Source organism: Microcaecilia unicolor, chromosome 5 (assembly GCF_901765095.1).
Source record: "Microcaecilia unicolor chromosome 5, aMicUni1.1, whole genome shotgun sequence".
NCBI classification, from domain to species: domain Eukaryota; kingdom Metazoa; phylum Chordata; class Amphibia; order Gymnophiona; family Siphonopidae; genus Microcaecilia; species Microcaecilia unicolor.
In genome coordinates this window covers 30,021,616-30,044,685 of record NC_044035.1, presented here as the reverse complement: position 1 = coordinate 30,044,685, position 23,070 = coordinate 30,021,616, and the positions used below count along the sequence as shown (strand labels likewise).

Genomic DNA, 23,070 nt, shown 5'->3' with positions numbered 1-23,070 from the left:
TTGGCATAAACACACAGCACACTACCATTCCCTTGTCGAATACTGAGCTCTTCATTCCGGCGGCAGGTTGGTAAGGAGAGAAATGATATAAGAGAGTAGATTTGGAGACTTCTGAGTGCCGTGTCTTGTTTCGTAACTATTTGGTCTGAGTGTTACTTTCTGTCCTTTCGAGTTTTGGCTTTCTCTGGGGGTAATAGTTTGACCTCTATAGTTTGTTATTTATTTATTTCCGTTTCTGTCTATCTTCTGATTTTAGAGTGTACAAGAGAGGAACCTTTGGGTGTGACTGGTGTGTGAAAGAGGAGTGCTAGACAGTGACTGAGTGGGTGTGTAAGAAACATGGAAAGGTGAGAGTTGTGAGGATCATGTGGACGAGGTGTGCAAGCAAACAAACATTTGCCTTGCTTACTTTTTTGCATCATTTGCATTGTTTTTAAAGGGTTTTTTTTTTTTCGGGAGCGATTTTATTAAGGGTTCAAACAACTGATTGATACTAAGTACCGCACAATATGTATTGATCAATATCGCATACTATTGAAGACAGTTCATGCTGTTGAGTAATAGTGCAGACAATGAAAGACAGGAAACACATCTGAAAACATTTTGGAGAGGGTGTCCCCTATCGCTTCACGTCATTGACAATATCTCATTGATGACGTGAAACTCACCAAACTCCGAGAAAAGATATAGAGGAACTAGAAAAAGTTCAGAGAAGGACAACAAAAAATGATTAAAAAGATTGAATGGTTTCCCCTCTGAGATTTTTTAAAACTAGTTTCAGCCTAATTGTGCACTAAGTACTTTCCTCACATTTGTTCTAAAAGTGTTACCTATTAGCTTCATGGAATGCCCCCTAGGCTTCACACTGTTTGAAGGAAAAAAATAACCATTCATATTAACCCTTTTTTATTATTAATTATTTATTTATTTGTAATTTACAATATATAACAAAGATACATAATTTTTTTAGGAAATAACACACATCAAATGAGGAAATTTATAAATGAAGAATGTCACTAAATGTTATATTAACCCTTTACACACCATTCATGATTTTATGTCTCCTTTCAGCTCTGTCTTCTCCAAACTCTGTCTTCTCCAGCTGCTCCGGAATCTAGGACAGCTTGGACAATGATCTGCTTATTTTCACATGGAAGGGTGACAGGTAGAGTAGAGGGAGGTTGGAACAACTCAGGAAGGACCTAGGGAAGTCTCCCCACCACTCCTAGGCATCCTAGGAGTTTTCCGTTTTTTCCAGGTTTCCAGTTTCCTGGGACATTGCTTGCCCAGAAAGATGATAAAGGTGACTGTGAGGGAGTGAATAGTATAATGAAGAACATTCCCCCACAATGCAGTTCAGCCTCCTTACAGCTGGAGGGCACTAGTCTGCCAAGCTGGAAGCCTAAGCTGAGGCAGTTGCTAAGTCAGAGGGGCAGGGCTCAGATCAGGATGGAGCTAAAGGCCTTGAGTCTGAGTAGATCAGAGAGATCCCGATACAGAGGCCCCATGAGAAGAGAAGTTGCCCTGTAGTGTAAGGGTTCCCTTGTTGATGTAAAGTGATCATGACCTTGCTGAAGTAAGCCACTTTTGTTATTTGACTGAGACTTGCAAATTGTGTTTTCAGTTCTGGCTGGAGCCAGATTTGGGACTTAGAGAAGAACCAAGAATGTATAGACTGTGTTTGGAGCGTGGCAGCCCCACCAACCGCAGACTATGTTTGGACTTGTTGGCCAGAGGCCTGCTTGAGTCTGTGTTTATTGAATGGAGGAAGGTTTTCCAACTTATGTTCCTTGCCCTGTGAAGTAATATGCCTCAGGACTCATAAATGAATACTTATTTTCGCTTAGTGGAGTAGCCTAATGGTTAGTGCAGCAGACTTTGATCCTGGGAAACTGGGTTCAATTCCTATTACATCTCATTGTGACTCTGGGCAAGTCACTTAACCCTCCATTGCCCCAGGTACAAATAAGTACCTGTATATACTATGTAAACTGCTTTGAATGTAGCTGCAAAAAACACAGAAAGGCATATATCAAGTCCCATTCCCTACCCCCCCCCCCTCCCCTATATCCTGTTGTCTTGCTCAGTTCTTTCACTGGACACCCTCGCTCAGGGTATCACAGTGATCTTGACCCAATCAGATGGAAATCTGGAGGGCTGCAGCTCACAGTTCATCAAATACCGGTTAATGAATCTTCTGCACGCCTTGGGGTTCCCATCAAAATGTGGTGATGCCAAGACTCAAGGCTGAAGCACCGGATGAGCTAGAGGCAGTGCCGTTGGAGCAGGCCCTAGAGGTGGGATCAGAACCAGAGGTCCTGCGGTTTGCATCACAGGAAGCTGAGCGCAGACCTGTTCATAATATATAAATCATTTTGATTGTAACCACAGAAATGCAGTATATTAAATCCCATCCCCTTTCTTGTTTGTGGTCATACATATGGCATATATACATACATATGCCACGCTCCGTGTAGAATTACCCCCTTAAAAAAACAAAATGCAGATTGAGATTGTACATTTTCTCTAAAGGCTGATCGGTTCATCAGGTATAACATAGAGAAAGAGAAGAAAATCAAGGTTTTGAATTAGTGTGTGATTGAATTCTCTGAGAAGAAAATGATGGCCTAAAGGACGTTGTTAGTCATTGAAATGGGCAATTAAGTGATATAAATTTAGCAAGGTTCAGAAAGTAAGAAAAGAAAACAGATGCAAACTAAGGAGAAGGGAAACTGGTTCAAATCAAGGAGATCATAAATGGAGGATGATCCATTCTTGCTCCTGCCCTGGTGTCTGCCTCTTGCAAAATGGTGCTCTTGAACCATAATGGTAGTCTCATGGAGCTACTGCTAGGCATCAAACCGTGCAAAGGCGCTGGTGGTCTAGGATATCTGAGGAAATACTTCTTCACAAAAAGGGTGGTGAATTCATGGAACGGACTCCCGGTGGAGGTGGTAGAGACAAAAACTTCATCTGAATTCAAGAAAGCTTGGGAGAAGTACATGGGATCTCTGAGAGAGTGATAGGGAGAGTAGATGGCATGGATGGGCAGACTGGATAGGCCATATATGGTCTTTATCTGCCTGCATTGTTCTCTGTTTATATCTTTAAGTCCAGCTGCAAGCTGTTTTGCCATCACTGTGCCCTGCCACAGGAATCTTCAGAGTAGGTGAGGACACCCAGTTGCAAAGTCTTTCAGAATACACAGAAATGGTCTGTTCTCATCTAACAGTGCAGTAACCCAGCATAATGTTCTTCATTTGAGGCAGAGCATAGCTAACACTGAGTGAAGCCGGCAAAATAATGCCTGGGTCTGGCATCTCTACAGCTTCCCCTGCCTGACCAGCTGGTCCTCCACATGCGAAGGCAGCTAACAGAAGACACAGCACTACAGGTGGTCTCTCTCTCTCCAGTGGATTCTTTACTTTACCATATGCCATCTCTCTGATGTAACTTCCTGTGGGCTGAATGTAGCAAAGGAAAGACTCCACCAGCCTGAGAGAGAGGCCGCCTTTAGCACTGTGTCTTCCGTGAGCCACCTCAGCATGTGGAGGACTGGCGGGAGAAACTGTAGAGATGCCAGACCCAGGCACAGGGGAGAAGAGGAGAGGAAAGAGAGAGAGCGAGAAAAAGACCTGGAGCAAAGTGGGGGGTGAGGGGGTCAAGAGGGAAAGCAGATGAAAGAGAAAAAGAGAGAGGAACCTAGGCCAAAGGGGAGAGGGAAGAACTGGGGTAGATGATGGACTGAAGAGAGGAGAAAAGACCTTGGATCTGAATATCCACAATGAATGTACATGAGAGAATTAGATAGATTGGCATACCAAGGAGGAAGTGCATGTCAATCTATCTCATGAGTATTCATTGTTGATATCCTGAAAACCCGATGGGACTTGGTGTCTCCCAAGGACTGGGCTGAGAAGCCCTGTACTAGACAAAGATTAGCAAACAAGGATTACTGAAAACAAAGAGCTCAACAAGAAGCTGGAATTATGGAAACAAGGCAAAAACAGCAATGAAACAGTTCAGGGTTATCAACATTTGATATATCGCTGATGGCAATACCTTGTTAGCAGTTTTCAACAACACATATCTAAAAAAAAAACCCAAATCTGAATAAAGTAGACAAAACAGAGAGTGCAGAGATCAAAGTTAAATATATTGAGAGGAAAATAGAGGAAGGGTAGAGACCCTGAGGCAACCTTATGCATCCATGCCTACAGTCACTGTGGTAAATTACTCTCCCAACACATCCTGAAATAAATATGATTCGAAGCCACTTTGATAAAGATGGAGAGAAGTTTCAGCTCTAAGGTGCAGTGGAAGCTTGTTCCAACATGAGTGTCCTATTATGCAAAATATGGTGAGGCAGATGGTATCAAACCTAATGTATTTGAAAGAAGGCACAACTTGGAGATTTGGCTGAGCAGATCAAAGAGGCCTTGAGGAATAGTATAACATTACAGAGTTTAGAAAGGAAAAGAACCAGACCTTAGCAATGAGTTTGAAAACAAATCCTAGCTGTAATTGGCAGTCAATGTTCTGTGCGAAGCAATGGAGTTATGTGGTCAAACTTTCTAGCATTGTTAATCAGTTTCACTGCTGTGTATTATGTTATTTGAAGGTCTCTAAGGTCTGTTGATTGTGCACAGCTGGACAAGGATACAAGAGTGAAGCAGCAGGGTACAAGCCCAGAGGCAGGGTAGAAATATGAAATCAAGGTTTTTATTATCCTCTCAAGCAAGGATGGAAGTCACTGTGAATAAGACCAACACATTTGAACATCCAGAAGAACTATAAGGGCTATATTGATTCTTTTTCATAACAAATTGGAGACTTGGTGATTTATATGTGCAGTAGGAGAAAGAAAATTACAGCTGGAGACTGTGAGTTTTATGCACTGTACTCTTGGCTAAAAGACACACAGTATGTGCTGATTTTTTTTATGTGTGCTGTTCTTGCAGGTTCTTGATTATAACCAGGCTAACTATAGAAAATCTGAGAAATTTCAAAAGAATTACTATGAGCTTGTTCATACAGATTTATTTCTTTGAAGTCTGATTGTCTGCAAAAATTTACCATAACTGTAAAATGGGAATCCTTTAACGCCTCTGTACAATATGAAAATCTGCCATCGATTTCCTGCAAAATGCCATAGATGTGTGGAGAATGCATTGCTGTAAGCTGAGTCTATCAAGCATGTTTTCGAAAGAGAAGGGCGCCCATCTTTCGACACAAATCGCAAGATGGGCGTCCTTCTCCCAGGGTCGCCCAAATCGGCATAATCGAAAGCCGATTTTGGGCATCCTCAACTGCTTTCCATCGCGGGGACGACCAAAGTTCACGGGGGCGTGTCGGAAGCATAGCAAAGACGGGACTGGGGCATGCTTAACACATAGGCGTCCTCGGCCGATAATGGAAAAAAGAAGGGCGTCCCTGACGAGCACTTGGCCGACTTTACTTGGTCCATTTTTTCTTGCGACCAAGCCTCAAAATATTGCCTGAACTGACCAGATGACCATAGAAGGGAATCGGGGATGACCTCCCCTTACTCACCCAGTGGTCAATAACCCCCTCCTACCCTAAAAAAAAACTTTTTACATATTTCTTGCCAGCCTCTATGCCAGCCTCAAATGTCATACCCAGCTCCCTGACAGCAGTATGCAGGTCCCTGGAGCAGTTTTAGTGGGTACTGCACTGCACTTCAGGCAGGTGGACCCAGGCCCACCCCCCACCCCCACCTGTTACACTTGTGGTGGTAAATGGGAGCCCTTCAAAACCCATCACAAACCCACTGTACCCACATCTAGGTGCCCCCCGTCACCCCTTAGGGCTATGGTAGTGTTGTACAGTTGTGGGGAGGGAGTTTTGGGGGGCTCAGCACACAAGGTAAGGGAACTATGCACCTGGGAGCTTTTTCTGAAGTCCACTGCAGTGCCCCCTAGGGTGCCTGGATGGTGCCCTGGCATGTCAGGGGGACCAGTGCACTATGAATGCTGGCTCCTCCCATGACCAAATGGCTTTGATTTGGTCGTTTCTGAGATGGGCGTCCTCGGTTTCCATTATCGCCAAAAACCATGGACGACCATCTCTAAGGACGACCATCTCTAAGGACGACCATCTCTAAGGTCGACCTAAATGTTGAGATTTGGGTGTCCCCGACCCTATTATCGAAATGAAAGATGGCCGCCCATCTTGTTTCGATAATATGGGTTTCCCCGCCCCTTCACGGGGACGTCCTGCGAGGACGTCCTCAGGAAAACTTGGGCACCCCGTTCGATTATGCCCCTCCACATGGAAATGTGCTATTGTTTGTCATTTCTTTAGTCCCAAATGGGCTCACAGACTGAATATTATTTGTAGCTGGGGCAATGGAGGGTTAATTGACTTGCCCAGGGTCAAGGAGCGGCAGTGGGAGTCAAATGTAGTTCCTCAGGATCTCAACCCACTGCCCCAATGGATAAACAGCAGTGGGAATCAAGCCCATCTCCTTAACCTGTTTCACCTAACCACTAGACCACTAGACCACTCCTCCACTCCACCTGTAATTGTGGAACAATGAGATTTAAGTACATAAGTACATAAGTAGTGCCATACTGGGAAAGACCAAAGGTCCATCTAGCCCAGCATCCTGTCACCGACAGTGGCCAATCCAGGTCAAGGGCACCTGGCACGCTCCCCAAACGTAAAAACATTCCAGACAAGTTATACCTAAAAATGCGGAATTTTTCCAAGTCCATTTAATAGCGGTCTATGGACTTGTCCTTTAGGAATCTATCTAACCCCTTTTTAAACTCCGTCAAGCTAACCGCCCGTACCACGTTCTCCGGCAACGAATTCCAGAGTCTAATTACACGTTGGGTGAAGAAAAATTTTCTCCGATTCGTTTTAAATTTACCACACTGTAGCTTCAACTCATGCCCTCTAGTCCTAGTATTTTTGGATAGCGTGAACAGTCGCTTCACATCCACCCGATCCATTCCACTCATTATTTTATACACTTCTATCATATCTCCCCTCAGCCGTCTCTTCTCCAAGCTGAAAAGCCCTAGCCTTCTCAGCCTCTCTTCATAGGAAAGTCGTCCCATCCCCACTATCATTTTCGTCGCCCTTCGCTGTACCTTTTCCAATTCTACTATATCTTTTTTGAGATACGGAGACCAGTACTGAACACAATACTCCAGGTGCGGTCGCACCATGGAGCGATACAACGGCATTATAACATCCGCACACCTGGACTCCATACCCTTCCTAATAACACCCAACATTCTATTCGCTTTCCTAGCCGCAGCAGCACACTGAGCAGAAGGTTTCAGCGTATCATCGACGACGACACCCAGATCCCTTTCTTGATCCGTAACTCCTAACGCGGAACCTTGCAAGACGTAGCTATAATTCGGGTTCCTCTTACCCACATGCATCACTTTGCACTTGTCAACATTGAACTTCATCTGCCACTTGCACGCCCATTCTCCCAGTCTCGCAAGGTCCTCCTGTAATCGTTCACATTCCTCCTGCGACTTGACGACCCTGAATAATTTTGTGTCATCGGCGAATTTAATTACCTCACTAGTTATTCCCATCTCTAGGTCATTTATAAATACATTAAAAAGCAACGGACCCAGCACAGACCCCTGCGGGACCCCACTAACTACCCTCCTCCACTGAGAATACTGGCCACGCAATCCTACTCTCTGCTTCCTATCTTTCAACCAGTTCTTAATCCATAATAATACCCTACCTCCGATTCCATGACTCTGCAATTTCTTCAGGAGTCTTTCGTGCGGCACTTTGTCAAACGCCTTCTGAAAATCCAGATATACAATATCAACCGGCTCCCCATTGTCCACATGTTTGCTTACCCCCTCAAAAAAATGCATTAGATTGGTGAGGCAAGACTTCCCTTCACTAAATCCGTGCTGACTTTGTCAGCATGATTGTAATAGATCTATGAATTAGTGGAAATTGAATGTGAAAATATGTTTAGTTATTATGGGTATTATGAGAAGATGCACACAAACATAGAAATAGTAAGCTTAATGGGGTCAAACATTTATGGAGGCTCTGTATTTTACATATACAGAAAAAAAGTGCAGCCTGAGACATCTGGTAAAGTACATTTATGGGGCAGTTTTTAGATTCCTTACAGGTGTTTCAGATCCACTTTTGTACCAATGTGCCTTCAAGTTTATTTTCAATGGAAAATACTCCATGGGGTACAAAGGTACCCACCAACTTTGTATCTGCTAGTTATGTGGGCTACGTCTCTAGGCAAAAGTACAAATGGAGTTTTGAAAATCAAATATCCACAACCATTTTTCACTCTGCTAAACCCTTACTTGGGAATTCCCTTTTTCTTGTGGATAAAAGCAGCAGGCTGAGCAATTTCCAAAAGCCATTTTACATAGGGAAAATGTGTTTACCCACATAAACATTCTTGATGTGGAGGTCATCAGAAGAACTGCTATGTGTATTAGTCAATGCTAGATCGTTTTCAAGAGAGAACCTGTCCAAATAGTAACATAGTAACATAGTAGATGACGGCAGAAAAAGACCTGCACGGTCTATCCAGTCTGCCCAAGAAGATAAATTCATATGTGCTACTTTTTTATTTGTACTGTCCTCTTCAGGGCACAGACCGTATAAGTCTGGCTAGCCCTATCCCCGCCTCCCAACCACCAACCCCACCTCCCACCACTAGCTCTGGCACAGACCGTATAAGTCTGCCCAGCACTATCCTTGCCTCCCAATTACCAGTCCCGCCTCCCACCACCAGCTCTGGCACAGACCGTATAAGTCTGTCCAGCACTATCCTTGCCTCCCAACTACCAGTCCCGCCTCCCACCACCAGCTCTGGCACAGACCGTATAAGTCTGCCCAGCACTATCCTCGCCTCCAAACTACCAGTCCCGCCTCCCACCACCAGCTCTGGCACAGACCGTATAAGTCTGCCCAGCACTATCCTCGCCTCCCAACTACCAGTCCCGCCTCCCACCACCAGCTCTGGCACAGACCGTATAAGTCTGCCCAGCACTATCCTCGCCTCCCAACCACCAGTCCCGCCTCCCACCACCAGCTCTGGCACAGACCGTATAAGTCTGCCCAGCACTATCCCCGCCTCCCAACCACCAGCCCCGCCTCCCACCACTAGCTCTGGCACAGACCGTATAAGTCTGCCCAGCACTATCCTCGCCTCCCAACTACCAGTCCCGCCTCCCACCACCAGCTCTGGCACAGACCGTATAAGTCTGCCCAGCACTATCCTCGCCTCCCAACTACCAGTCCCGCCTCCCACCACCAGCTCTGGCACAGACCGTATAAGTCTGCCCAGCACTATCCTCACCTCCCAACTACCAGTCCCGCCTCCCACCACCAGCTCTGGCACAGACCGTATAAGTCTGCCCAGCACTATCCCCACCACCCAACCACCAGCCCCGACACAGACCGTATAAGTCTGCCCAGCACTAGTCCCGCCTCCCAACCACCAGCCCCAGCACAGACCGTATAAGTCTGCCCAGCACTAGCCCTGCCTCCCAACCACCAGCTCTGCCACCCATTCTAGGCTAAGCTCCTGAGGATCCCTTCCTTCTGCACAGCAATATTTATTGAGAAATGCAACAAAGAGGGGGAGTAACAACATTTTGTGCAACTCTTAGCTGGTCTCTTGACTTTCAGTGTGATTAACTGAATATCTTATAGACCATGACTTGGAGAATTTGGAGGAGTGATCTTTCCCAGATCACATCTGGGAGAATGTTGTATGTTATAAGGGTGGTGGCAATTTCAGTGCAGGCGCCTGCGTAGCTAAGCAATCAGAAGTTCTAACTTTGGTTATTTAGCTATATGGGTTATCTACAACTTGGGGATACTCAAAGAGAAACTGGAACTAACATCTCATAAACTCTCATATGAAAAATTGGGTGGCGGAGCAGGTGGGGGAAGAGAGGCTGGTAGTTGGGAGGCGAGGATAGTGGAGGGCAGACTTATACGGTCTGTGCCAGAGCCGGAGATGGGTGGCGGAGCAGGTGGGGGAAGAGAGGTTGGTAGTTGGGAGGCGAGGATAGTGGAGGGCAAACTTATACAGTCTGTGCCAGAGCCGGAGATGGGAGGCGGGACTGGTGGTTAGGAGGCGGGAAATACTGCTGGGCAGACTTGTACGGTCTGTGCCCTGAAAAAGGCAGGTACAAATCAAGGTAAGGTATACACATATGAGTTTATCTTGATGGGCAGACTGGATGGACCATGCAGGTCTTTTTCTGCCGTCATCTACTATGTTACTATGTAATATGACCCAGAATACTATTCTTATATGAAAATATTTATTTCAATCACTAATTAAATACAAAGCATGTAAATAGTATCACTCTGACCTCACTCTTACCAATCATCCATTTCATTCAACTCAACACTTTATCCAATGACCAATCTTACAAACAAGTCCAGTATTGTCTTGTCCAGAAGTCGGTGAACCAGCTTGTGGGTCAATTACAAAAGAAACACCATTTTCGTTGACGTATCCATATCCAAAGATATATATAATCAATTGAGAGCTTTCAAATGCAAATACTTCATGCAAATCATTAGGTGTTTCACTAAGATTCCATGCAAAGAAGCTGGACTCAATAATCTCTCTATAACAGAACCAAATCAACATCAGATCTTCAAAACCGCTATGGTTATCTGGTCACTTGGTATGTAGATTCCATCAGCTAGACAAACAGGCAAATTTGCAATACATTTGTTCCCCAATGCGGAACCACATTTCAATTTCTTCTTCAGGAGGAACAAGTAAAATCCCAGGAGGATAACATCCAAACCTCACCCATAATAGACGCCAACTTCAGAAAGGCAGTATAGCAAATCCACACCCCTTTATAAGAATCAGAATGGTGATGTCCATGGAGAAATGTCTTAGTTCTGATCTGCATGGTAGCATGGTTCATCCTCTCAGTAAGGACATACAGGTCAATAGACCTAGAGCCCAGGTTTGTACAGAGAAGTTTTATTTTGTGGGGAGGTTGGATTTTTGTGGATGTAGACCATGTTTGCATTAATCTCATATGAACTAATACACTATATCAGAATAAAGATTTGTAAGGGTCATGTATGCAGTGTGTCACATATGTGAGCATATGTGATATGTCTCATATAACCTTCACTTTGAGATGGTCTAGTTAGACAAAAGGGGTGCACACTATTATTTATTGGTTGTGGGACCAGGGCGGGACCAGGATTTCTAATGAGAGGATGAGCAAGCTCTGCATCACTACTACTACTACTACTACTTAACATTTCTAAAGCGCTACTAGGGTTACGCAGCGCTGTACAATTCAACATAGAGGGACAGTCCCTGCTCAAAGAGCTTACAATCTAATAGATAAGAGTGAGACAAATATAGGACAATCAAGCCATTGTGACATCACTGATGAGGTTGGCTCTTAGGCATTGGTGGAATGAGGCATTATGACATCACAATCTCAGCTCTGGTTAAATCACTGCTATATGTAATACTACTACTACTACTTAACATTTCTAAAGCGCTACTAGGGTTACGCAGCGCTGTACAATTCAACATAGAGGGACAGTCCCTGCTCAAAGAGCTTACAATCTAAGCTTCACACTTCTTACAAAAATGGAGACCACACCAGTTCTTTTTGTTGAAACCGGAACCTTTACTGTCCTTTAGTTAATGAGGCAATGGAGGGTTAATTAGCTTCAGTTAATGAGGGTACAGCTTCAACCATTTCAAACATATGGCCAACTATATACAACAGCTTTTCTTCTCGCCTCCAGGTATCCACCAAACACATACACATTCTCCTTATTCTCCTTGGGGCCGATATTCAGACCACGGAGGGTAGTCGGGCAGCCTCCCGCAGTCAGCACTGAGCCCAGATATGAATGCCTGGCTGTTTCCGGTGACCAGAATTGAACTTCTGGTTTATTTATGGCTCTTTTCAACTTAATCAGCCAAGACGATATTCAGCGCTGGCCGGTTAAGAAGAAACCAGCCAAACATATTCCAGACATTCACTCGGTCACATTTGGCCTCTTTACTGGGGCTGAATATTCCCGGAAAGCAAGTTATATCATGTGATATAACCTCCGATCTGCTGACCAGTGATATTCTGCAGGGGATAGCTGGGCTATCTCCCACTGAATATCACCAAATATCCATTTAACTGGCCAGGAGCTGTTCTTGGCCAGTTAAATAGCCTTAAATATCGGGAGGCTTGTTATTCAAGCCTGCTCACTGGATTTCTATAAAGGGTTAGTTTCTATAAGTAACAAGCAGGAGGACTCCAAAACCTAAAATACTACTTGAAACTTGCATTCATAATTTCCTTGGTGATGTTTAAGTACACTGTCGAAGTACAGCAAACACTGTTTCCACTAGTACATGCTCCTGTAAAATGTTGTTACACTTCAGCTCCTGGTTCATGGATTAATCCCTTCATTATATCAAATATAGGAGGCAATTCTGTAAATTGGGACCTCCTTTGTGGCACTTCCTGATTTAGCGCTGGAAACACCATTTCTATAACAACATCAGGGCATCCTGATACTATTACAACATACTAGCGCAAATGTGCATTGGTATGACAAAAAGAAGTCACACCCACTTATGCTAAGTCAATGGTAGGCATAGTAGGGTATACTTAGATCTACTACTACTACTACTACTTATCATTTCTATAGCGCTACAAGGCATATGCAGTGCTGTACATCATACATAAAAAGACAGTCCCTGCTCAAAGAGCTCACAATCTAAATATGGAATGTTGCTAGTGGAATAGCAACATTCCACGTAGAATCTCAAATAGTAGCAACAGAATCTCCAATAGTAGCAACATTCCATGTAGAATCTCAAGTAATAGCAACATTCCAGAATCTCAAATAGTAACAACATCCCATGTTCCACTGTACTAACCACTAGGCTACTCCTCCACTAGCAACATTCCATCTAGAAGCCTGCCCTTGCAGATCAGCAACGCGGCTGTGCAGGCTTCTGTTTCTGTGAGTCTGACGTCCTGCAGGACGTCAGACTCACAGAAACAGAAGCCTGCACAGCCGCGTTGCTGATCTGCAAGGGCAGGCTTCTATATTACTACTACTACTACTTATCACTTCTATAGCGCTACAAGGCATACGCAGCGCTGTACACCATACATGAAAAGACAGTCCCTGCTCAAAGAACTCACAATCTAAATAGGACAGACAAACAGACAGAACAACTAAGAGGTAAGGGAATTAAAGAGGTGGGGATAAAAGGGCACAGGGCAAGTGAGTAGTGGTTAGGAGTCAAAAGCAGTGTTAAAGAGGTGGTCTTTTAGCCTGGATTTGAAAACGGCCAAGGATGGAGCTAGACATACAAGGTCGGGAAGTCTATTCCAGGTGTGAGGTGCTGCAAGATAAAAGGAACGGAGTCTGGAATTAGCAGTAGAGGAGAAGGGGACAGACAAGAGAGGTTTATCCACAGAACGGAGTACCTGAGGAGGGGCGTAGGGAGAGACAAGAGTAGAGAGGTACTTGGGAGCGGTAGAGTGAATGCATTTATAGGCCAGTAAGAGAAGTTTGAATTGAATGCGGAAACGGATAGGGAGCCAGTGAAGTGACTTGAGGAGAGGGCTGATGTGAACATAGCGACTGGCAGAAAATGACTCTGTCAATCAATGCATGCATCTGATAGTATTCTATAACATAAGCGTGTTGATGGCTGTCACACCCACATCCCACCCATGTTCCTCCCACAGATACACCCCTTTTCAGTTGTACACCATTCCCCTTACTCGTGAGCTTAGAGAATAGTGCTTTGGGCAAGTGTGCATGTAAGTGGCGCCTATGCTGCATTTCTGAATTGCCTTCTATAGATTTTTTGAAAAATCTTATCAATAGAAATCAAACAAAATAAAACATGGAAAAGAAAATAAGATGATACCTTTTTATTGGACATAACTTAGTACATTTCTTGATTAGCTTTCGAAGGTTGCCCTTCTTCGTCAGATCGGAAATAAGCAAATGTGCTAGCTGACAGTGTATATAAGTGAAAACATTCAAGCATTACTATGACAGTCTGACAGGGTGGGAGGAGGGGGGTGGGTAGGAAGTATGCATGTGGACATCAAAGCATATCATTGATATTCTAACAGGATGGGTGTGGATAGGTAAGGGGAGGGTGATCAACAGAGACATACAGCTTTATGGTTTATAATGGGCTAGAATGCTACAGTACAAGAAGAAAAAATCCACAGACAGAATCCCACTTGTAGTGACATACAATCCAGAGCTGGAAAAACTGAGGAAAATCATAAGAGATCTACAACCTATACTCCAGGAGGATGAATTACTGAAAGAGATATTCCCATCCCCACCAGTACTGGCCTTCCGACAGCCACCCAACTTAAAACACAAGCTAATCAGAAGTAAACTTCCATCACAGACTGAAAAGGAACAGAAGGGCACACTTCCCTGTAATTTATCCAGTTGCAAACTATGCCAAAATATTTCACAGGACCCCAAAGTCATCCACAAAGGAAAGATATTCAACATAAAGGGATCTTTCACTTGCTCATCTTCCAATGTGGTATATATCATTCAGTGTAAAAAATGTAACGAAGGATGCTATATTGGAGAAACAGGCCAGATGCTTAAGACAAGATTCAATTTACATAGACATCACATGAACAATACTGGTGCCAGCAGGGTTCCCACGCCTGTTGGTCAACATTTTACAGGACCAGGACACTGTACCAGTGACTTCACAGTGAGAATCCTGAAAGGTAACTTTAAAACCATACAAGAACGTAAGACCTTTGAAGTCAGAATGATTGAATATTTTAACACCCAACAGAAAGGACTTAACAAGGATCTGGGGTTCCTAGCCCATTATAAACCATAAAGCTGTATGTCTCTGTTGATCACCCCACCCCTCACCTATCCACACCCATCCTGTTAGAATATCAATGATATGCTTTGATGTCCCCATGCATACCTCCGACCCACCCCCATCCTCCCACCCTGTCAGACTGTCATAGTAATGCTTGAATGTTTTCACTTATATACACTGTCAGCTAGCACATTTGCTTATTTCCGATCTGAGGAAGAAGGGCAACCTTCGAAAGCTAATCAAGAAATGTATTAAGTTATGTCCAATAAAAAAGGTATCATCTTATTTTCTTTTCCATGTTTTATTTTGTTTGATTTCTATTGATAACCTTAAGAGCGGACTAACACGGCTACCACACTCCTCTACTTGAAAAATCTTTAAACAGTTGATAGTAATACTCAGTAGATAAAACTGTATTCACAGTTTTTTCCAAAACACTGAACATTTATTCCTAAAGATAGCCCATTTAAACTCCTGACAGCCAGGCAGAATGGTACATGATCTTGTATTTTCTCCTAAAGATTTTTTTTTTTTACTGTCTCATAATTTTATCTCAGTTATCTTCTCTCTTTTTCTTGCTTCTAGGTCGGTGACAGGTTTAGACAAAGAATCTGACCTCGTGCACATGGAGGCCAGAACTACTGACGGACGTGAGTATTTCCTGCTCACCAATAATATAATGATCCTGATGCAGGACTTGTTTTGAAATTATGAATTTAATTGGCGAGGATGGCGAGAGGTAATAGACTTCACTGAGAGCACAGAAATCATATGCTGTATTCAAAAGCTGAGTATCTCAATGTTAGGCACCTAGTTTCAGCCAAATTTGGGTCTCTAAGGGGTCCTTTTGCTGAGCTGTGATAAGCATTAATTCGTGCTTACTGCAGGTTAAAAAACAGTACCGCAAAGTGCGCTCAGGCATCCCATGTTAGTTTTGGGATTGGCGCATGATTCCTACCCGCTAAAAAATAGATTTTATTTTTTAGCGCTGGGGCGGAGAGTAGGCATGTACTTCACTAATAGCTTAACACAGCTACATCACCGCGTGCTAACCAATAAGTGAATGTTAGCACGTGAGAACTTACCACCTAGAAAATAGGTGTTAGTAAGTAATCTCTTGCTAATGGACACTCCCTAAGGGGAAAAGTAATTCAGGGCCATTAATGGGAATAAAAGAAATCAAGAAACTTGTAAATAAATGCTCTAAATAACAAAAAATATCACTGGTGCATATGTACATAAGTACATAAGTAATGTCATACTGGGAAAAGACCAAGGGTCCATCGAGCCCAGCATCCTGTCCACGACAGCGGCCAATCCAGGCCAAGGGCACCTGGCAAGCTTCCCAAACGTACAAACATTCTATACATGTTATTCCTGGAATTTTGGATTTTTCCAAGTCCGTTTAGTAGCGGTTTATGGACTTGTCCTTTAGGAATCCGTCCAACCCCTTTTTAAACTCTGCTAAGCTAACCGCCTTCACCACGTTCTCCGGCAACGAATTCCAGAGTTTAATTACATGTTGGGTGAAGAAAAATTTTCTCCGATTTGTTTTAAATTTACTATACTGTAGTTTCATCGCATGCCCCCTAGTCCTAGTATTTTTGGAAAGCGTGAACAGACGCTTCACATCCACCTGTTCCACTCCACTCATTATTTTATATACCTCTATCATGTCTCCCCTCAGCCGTCTCTTCTCCAAGCTGTATAGCCCTAGCCTCCTTAGTCTTTGTTCATAGGGAAGTCGTCCCATCCCTGCTATCATTTTAGTCACCCTTCGCTGCACCTTTTCCAATTCTACTATATCTTTCTTGAGATGCGGCGACCAGAATTGAACACAATACTCAAGGTGCGGTTGCACCATGGAGCGATACAACGGCATTATAACATCCTCACACCTGTTTTCCATACCTTTCCTAATAATACCCAACATTCTATTCGCTTTCTTAGCCGCAGCAGCACACTGAGCAGAAGGTTTCAGTGTGTTATCGACGACGACACCCAGATCCCTTTCTTGGTCCGTAACTCCTAACGTGGAACCTTGCATGACGTAGCTATAATTCGGGTTCTTTTTTCCCACATGCATCACCTTTATATCTTAGAAGATATTAAATAAAGGCCTCACAAGCCTAAGGTACCAACTCAGTGGACACACCTATAGGGGCTTACATCATATGCCAACCGCCACCTCCGAAAAAAGCTGCAGAATGTAATCACTGTGTCAATCTGCAGTAAAAAATGGAGGGTGGTATAATAATAAATACCTATACAGTATGCACAAGTAATATCTTGAATATGTATTATCAGAAAAATAATAATCAAGACAAAAGGAAACTATATCGCGGGAACACCATTCAGGATAGTCTGAACTTCAAAAAATGAAGTACTTAACTTCAATCAAAAGTCAAATAGTTCACATCCGTAAGGCATCTCGAATCTTGAATGATATCCAAGAAGCTTCAAAATGTTCCCATGAAGTATAGTTGTAAAGACAATCACTCAGTTTCTTAATTTATTGCTCTAAACAGATTTGCTAATTTTTTGTGAATTAATAGAAATCAGCCATTTTACTGCTGCACTTGGGGGCCAAATTGGAACTATCGCCCGGCTACCACGTGCCCCGTGCGGTAATTCCATTTTTCACACGCGTCCAAAGCACGTGGTAGAAAATATTTTTTATTTTCAACTGTGTGGCGCTTACCCGGCCGTAATTGGCAGTTCACGCATGATGTCCGATTACCGCCCGGTTAGCGCATGAGACCTTACCGCTAAGTCAATGGGTGACGGTAAGGTCTCAGCCCAAAAATGGATGTGCACTGGTTTTAATTTTGCTATACGTCCATTTTCAGGCGTGCTGAAATATTGACTTGCACATGTCCAAAACAGGCACCTACACCAGCGCAGGCCACTTTTTGATGCAGAAAGGGCCCCTGAAAAGTGGCCTCAGCACACTGGGGGTAGCACATATCACTTTTTAGCCCAGCTTAGTAAAAGGGCCCCTAAGTTTTTAGTTGCACATCATTAAGTTTAGGATTTAAAACTTGATATCCTAAATGTAGGACCACAGTTTCAATTCATTTTTCTATAGGTACCTAGAGATGAAAAAATGAATGAAAAGTTTTTTCCTTCCCACATTTATTTATTTATTACATTTGTATCCCGCTCATTGCAGGCTCAATGCGGCTTACATAGTAACAAGAGAATACAATCTGTAGTATCTGAATCAACAAAGGAGGTATGTGGTAGGACAAATGAACAAGGGTAAATGGGATAAAAGAGATATGAGAGAAAGGATAGGGATAGGTAAGGAAGTGGAGCGATGAAGAAGAGGTAGGGGAAGAGCATGGAGGGTAAAAAGGTTGGTAGGAGGTAATTTCTGAGCCATTGTTGTTAATGATTAGATGAACTGGTAAATGGATGGGTTGCTTATGTTTGCTTATGGTAGGTCAAGTCAATTGGGTAAATCTGTTTGAATAGATGGGTTTTCAATAGTTTCCTAAAGGGAAGGCATTCACTAGTTGATCGAATGTATCTGGGTAGAGCATTCCAGAGTTGGGATCCTAGGTAGGGGAAGTTAGATGCATGATATGTTTTATACTTTAGTCCTTTGCAATTGGGAAGGTGCAGGTTAAGGTATGTCTGTGAAGATGGTGACCTGTTTCTGGATGGAAGATCTAATAGATTGACCATGTAACTTGGTGATACTCCATGGATGATCTTGTGTATTAGAGTGATGGCCTCATTCTCTAATAGGTAGCCAATGAAGTTTCATACGGAGGGGTGTTGCACTTTCGAATCTAGGCTTCCCATAAATAAGTCTAGCTGCCATGTTCTGGGCAGTCTGAAGTCTCTTCATGATTTGGGCCTTACATCCAACGAAGATAATATTATAGTACATTTATCTCTATAGGGGGTGAATGCAGAAAGATAGCACAAATGGAAGCATGCAGTTAGCGCGGTCTGCACACAATTTTCTAGGTGCATGATACAGAAAAGGGTTTCATACATAAGCTAACCCTGTGCAGAACCTTGAGTGACATACCAGCGCACATCACATGAAAATTAATGATAATGAGGCTATTAGCAATGCTGCCCCAATGCAAAGAACTGCTGCAGAAGACTTTATGGCGAGCACAATGAGAACATTTGAATGCCAGGTTTGAGGAAGCATAGAAGTATTATATTTTAATACTGCAATCCCCCAGACCCCTACTCTCAATGCCAAAGACAACCCACTCTGATCCTCTATACTAGAAATGACCCTCTGATATTTGATCCCCAGATACCCCCCCGAAATCCTCAAAAATTCCCCGATAGTCTGGTGGTCCCCCTATCCCCCAGATCCCTTGACACCCCCCAAAAAAATTCTGTGTAGTCTAGTGGACCTTGTCCCCTCCCCCTTGCATCACCTGGATAGCTTTAACAGGAGACAAGAGCAATGCCCATTCGGTCCTGTGTCCATACCAGTGGCGTAGCCAGGGGGGGCGCCAGGGGAGCGGCCGCTCCCCCAAACGGAGTTCTGCCGGCACTGGCGCCTATTTTTTTTCAATGTGTTGCATTGAAAATGTGCTCTGGCACCGGCGGAAGTCCGCTCTCGCTCCCCCTGCGCCGTCAACCTGGCTCCGCTTCAGGTCCATACCTCCATCTTCCTAAATGGCAGCACCCGACCCCCATGTAGTACATTCTGGGACACACCACATAGGGTCAACCTGCAAAATAAAGGAATGTTTTCCTTATTGGATTAACTCCACCTAGCCTACCAACTAAGGGGGGAATTCCTTTATTTTGCAGGCTGACCCCCATGTGATACATCCCAGGATGCAATGTATGGTGTCAGGCGTAACCATTTTGGAAGACGGCAGCACACAAGCAAGAAGGATTGGGCATCACTTCTACATCCTTCAACAGGAACATGGGGTGGGGCCCAAAGGAGTTACATGGAGTTGGGGTCTACCGCACTATCTGGGGAGGTTTTTGGCAGTATGTATGTGAGTTGGGGGATGATTAGTGAGTCATCTCTGGGATCAGAGCATGGGGGATGTGGGGTCCATTTGACCACTATGGATATTTTTGATGATGTTGAGGGGATAGGTCGAGTGAAAATCTATGGGAAGTGGGGAGGTCAAGGTATCAAGGAAGGGGGTCTTTTCTGGAGTCTGGGTGGGAGATTGGGGGATGTTATGGGATGGGTGGAGACAACCTTGAATGAGGCCATGTTTTTTTTAATGTCTCTTGTTAGTGTGTGAGCCAACCACAACTCATACATATTTTGCTCTTCAGTGCAGCAAACAACTGCATAGTACAGCTGCATTGTGTGCTGTTTTCTTTTTCTGAAAATGCACGCTATTTGCTTACTGAATTTAAGCATAACTACTACTACTACTACTACTATTTAGCATTTCTATAGCGCTACAGGGCATACACAGCGCTGCACAAACATAGAAGAAAGACAGTCCCTGCTCAAAGAGCTTACAATCTAATAGACAAAAAATAAATAAAGTAAGCAAATCAAATCAATTAATGTGAACGGGAAGGAAGAGAGGAGGGTAGGTGGAGGCGAGTGGTTACAAGTGGTTACGAGTCAAAAGCAATGTTAAAGTGGTGGGCTTTCAGACTAGATTTAAAGGTGGCCAAGGATGGGGCAAGACCTAGGGGCTCAGGAAGTTTATTCCAGGCGTAGGGTGCAGCGAGACAGAAGGCGCGAAGTCTGGAGTTGGCAGTAGTGGAGAAGGGAACAGATAAGAAGGATTTATCCATGGAGCGGAGTGCACGGGAAGGGATGTAGGGAAGGACAAGTGTGGAGAGATACTGGGGAGCAGCAGAGTGAGTACATTTATAGGTTAGTAGAAGAAGTTTGAACAGGATGCGAAAACGGATAGGGAGCCAGTGAAGGGTCTTGAGGAGAGGGGTAGTATGAGTAAAGCGACCCTGGCGGAAGATGAGACGGGCAGCAGAGTTTTGAACCGACTGGAGAGGGGAGAGGTGACTAAGTGGGAGGCCAGCAAGAAGCAGATTGCAGTAGTCTAAACAAGAGGTGACAAGGGTGTGGATGAGGGTTTTGGTAGAGTGCTCGGACAGAAAGGGGCGGATTTTACGGATGTTGTAAAGAAAGAAACGACAGGTCTTGGCGGTCTGCTGGATATGAGCAGAGAAGGAGAGAGAAGAGTCAAAGATGACCCCAAGGTTTCGAGCTGAGGAGACAGGGAGAATGAGAGAGCCATCAACAGAAATAGAAAACGGGGGGAGCGGGGAGGTGGGTTTGGGGGGGGAAATGAGAAGCTCGGTTTTGGTCATATTTAATTTCAGGTGGCGTTGAGACATCCAGGCAGCAATGTCAGACAAGCACGCTGAAACTTTGGTTTGGATGCAAGGTGAGATATCAGGGGTAGAAAGGTAGATTTGGGAGTCATCAGCATAGAGATGGTAGGAAAAGCCATGGGATGAGATTAATGAACCAAGGGAAGAAGTGTAGATAGAAAAGAGGAGGAGACCAAGAACAGAACCCTGAGGTACGCCGACAGGCAGAGGGATAGAAGTAGAAGAGGATCCACCAGAGTGAACACTAAAGGTGCGGAGGGAGAGGTAGGAAGAGAACCAGGAAAGGACAGAGCCCTGGAATCCAAGTGAGGACAGGGTATCGAGAAGTATGCTGTGATCGACAGTGTCAAAAGCAGCGGAAAGATCAAGAAGAATGAGGATGGAATATTGACCTCTGGATTTAGCCAGTAATAGGTCATTGGAGACTTTAGTAAGCGCAGTTTCGGTTGAGTGGAGAGGGCGAAAACCAGATTGTAATGGGTCAAGAATAGCATGTGAGGAGAGAAAATCAAGGCAGCGGCGGTGAACAGCACGCTCAAGTAATTTGGAGAGAAAAGGAAGGAGGGAGATGGGTCGGTAATTAGAGGGACAAGTAGGGTCAAGTGAAGGCTTCCTAAGGAGAGGTGTGACCACAGCATGTTTAAAGGCAGCAGGGACATAAAAACTGTGCGTTCATGTTGCATAAGAAGCCATGCACTAAAGGGGTCTTTTACTAAGCCGTGGTAACATGTTTAGCTCATGGTAGAAATCAGCTAGTGGTAAATGCCAAGACGTCCATTATATTCCTATGGGCACCTCAGCGTTTACCGCCAGCTGATTTCTACCGTGAGCTAATAACACTATTGTGGCTTAGTAAAAGCATGGCTCTATTGCAAGCTTTGTGATGTGTAATGTGATATGTTTTTTGTATACGGCTAACTACCATATTTTGACAGTAGAGGATCATTGTGTAGGTGGGTGTCTTGTTTTGCTTAAAATTAGAATTTGGACATATTATTATGTTTGATTACCTAAATATAGCTCCTTATTCATGACCATTTATAGCTGATACAAACAGCAGTTCTCTCTCTATATATATGTATATATTTTTTATTTCTTTTCATTATCTTTTTAATTATTTTTAATTATTTATTATATATGTGTGACATAATTGTGGAATGGTTTCTTATTTATGATAAATTAATTACACCTTTTTAGTTTATTATATGTGTGAGATAAATTTGTGTTATATTTATTTAATGCAAACGTACATCAGTATTTTATATTTATAATCATTTATTATATGTGTGGGATATTTGTGTTACATTTATTTCATGTTACATTTACTTTAGGTATTTGATATGCAATATACAAATACATATATATGTAGTGTGAGTATAATAATTACTATTTTTTGTCATATCTGCATTGTGTCAGTCATTTTATCTGTTTTGTAGCCCCTGAAGCAGCCCTGCTGGGCGAAACACGGCCTGTGTCGGGCTGTACTGTATATAATTTTTAATATCTTTTAATAAATTACATTTTTTATAACGATCTGCTTTGTTGATTTTTCCGTCTTGGAGTTTGCAGACTGTCTGCCCTTTCACTAATTTGTTAGGACACACTAAATCTGTTAGCACACCTTACATAAGTACATAAGTACATAAGCATCGCCATGCTGGGACAGACCAAGGGTCCATCGAACCCAGCACCCTATCACCGACAGCGACCAAAAGAACAAGCATTTTGTCCCGCCCATCCTAGAAATACTGTATTATTCCCTTGTCCATTCAATAACATTCTAACATCCTTAGCAAAAGGATTCCTTAGGGAGTAATTTTATAAAGGATTTTTCATGCTTAAACTCTATTTTATGCACTTAAAAGGCT

General features: G+C 43.5%; 1 protein-coding gene across 1 annotated transcript in view; it reads left to right on the top strand.

The window, feature by feature from the left end:
- The window catches only part of SORCS3 (sortilin related VPS10 domain containing receptor 3), an 831,591-nt gene that overhangs the window by 416,100 nt on the left and 392,421 nt on the right, over positions 1–23,070 (top strand). The window contains exon 6 of the mRNA XM_030204719.1: positions 15,470–15,534. Coding sequence (XP_030060579.1) covers positions 15,470–15,534 — 65 coding nt within the window. The remainder of the gene's footprint in view (positions 1–15,469; positions 15,535–23,070) is intronic.